The sequence below is a fragment of the Gastrolobium bilobum genome, unplaced genomic scaffold (genome assembly GCF_033153095.1).
Source record: "Gastrolobium bilobum isolate Gb01-03AN ecotype WA unplaced genomic scaffold, APGP_CSIRO_Gbil_v1 utg7094, whole genome shotgun sequence".
NCBI classification, from domain to species: Eukaryota; Viridiplantae; Streptophyta; class Magnoliopsida; order Fabales; family Fabaceae; genus Gastrolobium; species Gastrolobium bilobum.
The window spans coordinates 316563-317966 of record NW_026898828.1 but is presented as its reverse complement, the minus strand read 5'-3'; the positions used below and the strand labels follow the sequence as shown (position 1 = coordinate 317966).

Genomic DNA, 1404 nt, shown 5'->3' with positions numbered 1-1404 from the left:
ATGTTCAGATTGAACCTATTCGTGCTCACGTCAAACCTAGATCGACCCGAACCCGACCCATGAACACAAATTGTCACCCCTAACTATTTCCCTTTGTTTCCTCCAAAGGAAGCTTGATTTATTGTCAAAGCAAATACAATCAGCTTAAACTTTTATTACTTTCAAGTAATGTAAGAAAAACCCAAATATAGAGGTTGGGAACATAGCAATACGCATATAGAGAGATGATACATAAAGATACAAGGGCTTTATATATCACTTCGTAAAAGATATGGATCTTTTTTCTCTGATAGACTTAACATAAGCGACAAGTTTCTCCGGATCAGGAATAATTTCTGCGATGACCGGGACATCCTTAAAATTAATAAACCATGAATGAAAACGAGGGAATTTCTCAGCTTCTAGGATCTTCACTTTAAAGATATCTACTATCCCAATCTCAAGAAAACTGATAATGGATCCAAAAGCTAAGTCAACAATGTTAATAGTGTCTCCCCCAAAGAATTTCTTCTCATCACCAAAGCACTGATCCTCAACAACTCTGAAATGCTCCCAGATCTTCTCTATTGCCTTCTCTAGCTCTTCACCAGTACTGCTAAAGAGGAGTGCCAAAACTGCAGAAACCTTTTAAAAATTGAAAACCCCCCAATATTATTTTTACTTTGAATCATGATAAGAATTTTAGAGATCAAAAAGTAATGAAAAAAAAAAGGGTACACTCAACTAATTATAGCTGAAAGGTAAACTGAACATGACTTATATAAGTGTAGATGCTCATGATCTTTATGAAATGGCTAGAAAAATGCATAAGATAAAGTTTATAATATATGTACCATGTTATCATCATCAACATATTTAGCCCAAAACCGTGCAAGAGCTCTCTCATATGGATCAGCAGGAAGCAATGGATTCTGTGGCCATGTTTCATCAATGTATTCAACGATGACCATGGACTCACATATGGGTTTTTCAGCATGAACGAGCACTGGAACCTTCTTATGCACTGGGTTGTATTTAAGAAGTTGAGCACTCTTGTTGGAGTAGTCTTCCTCTGTATAATCATATGGTATACCCTTTAGCTTTAGGGTCCACACAACCCTCCAAACAAAGGGACTATACCAAAATCCGTGTAGCTTAACCTCTTCCATCCTTGCTTGTGTTTTCCTTAGTCAACACTAGCCTGTCTTTATAGAGTGATCCATGAAGTCATTTTGCTTGTTCAACAAGCTCAAATTTTCATCATTCTTCCTCTCTGTTCTTTGTGGGTACGTCTTCCCACGCACAAGCCTTTTTTTTCCCTCACCGACGAGTATAATTTATTAGCGTAAGTTTTTAGAATAAGATTTTTTTTTATTTCTATACATTGGTGTGTAAATATAATCCTATCTGCAATTGTGGAAAAAT

General features: G+C 36.3%; 1 protein-coding gene across 1 annotated transcript; it reads right to left on the bottom strand.

Moving 5' to 3' along the window:
• Window positions 1-255: 255 nt before the first annotated feature.
• On the bottom strand, window positions 256-1151 carry LOC133284509 (probable glutathione S-transferase). Its single transcript, XM_061481533.1, has 2 exons — window positions 834-1151; window positions 256-624 (listed from the first exon to the last, which is right to left on the bottom strand). Exons 1-2 carry the CDS (start codon window positions 1146-1148, stop codon window positions 256-258), a joined length of 684 nt encoding a protein of 227 aa, XP_061337517.1. The 5' UTR covers window positions 1149-1151.
• Between the last annotated feature and the right edge of the window lie 253 nt (window positions 1152-1404).

Bases quoted from the DNA above. Each gene is read 5' to 3' on its own strand.
- LOC133284509 (XM_061481533.1), bottom strand. From the start codon at position 1,148: ATGGAAGAGGTTAAGCTACACGGATTTTGGTATAGTCCCTTTGTTTGG. The intron at 625-833 runs GTACATATATTA...AATTTTTAAAAG, and splicing joins ATGTTGATGATGATAACATG to GTTTCTGCAGTTTTGGCACT.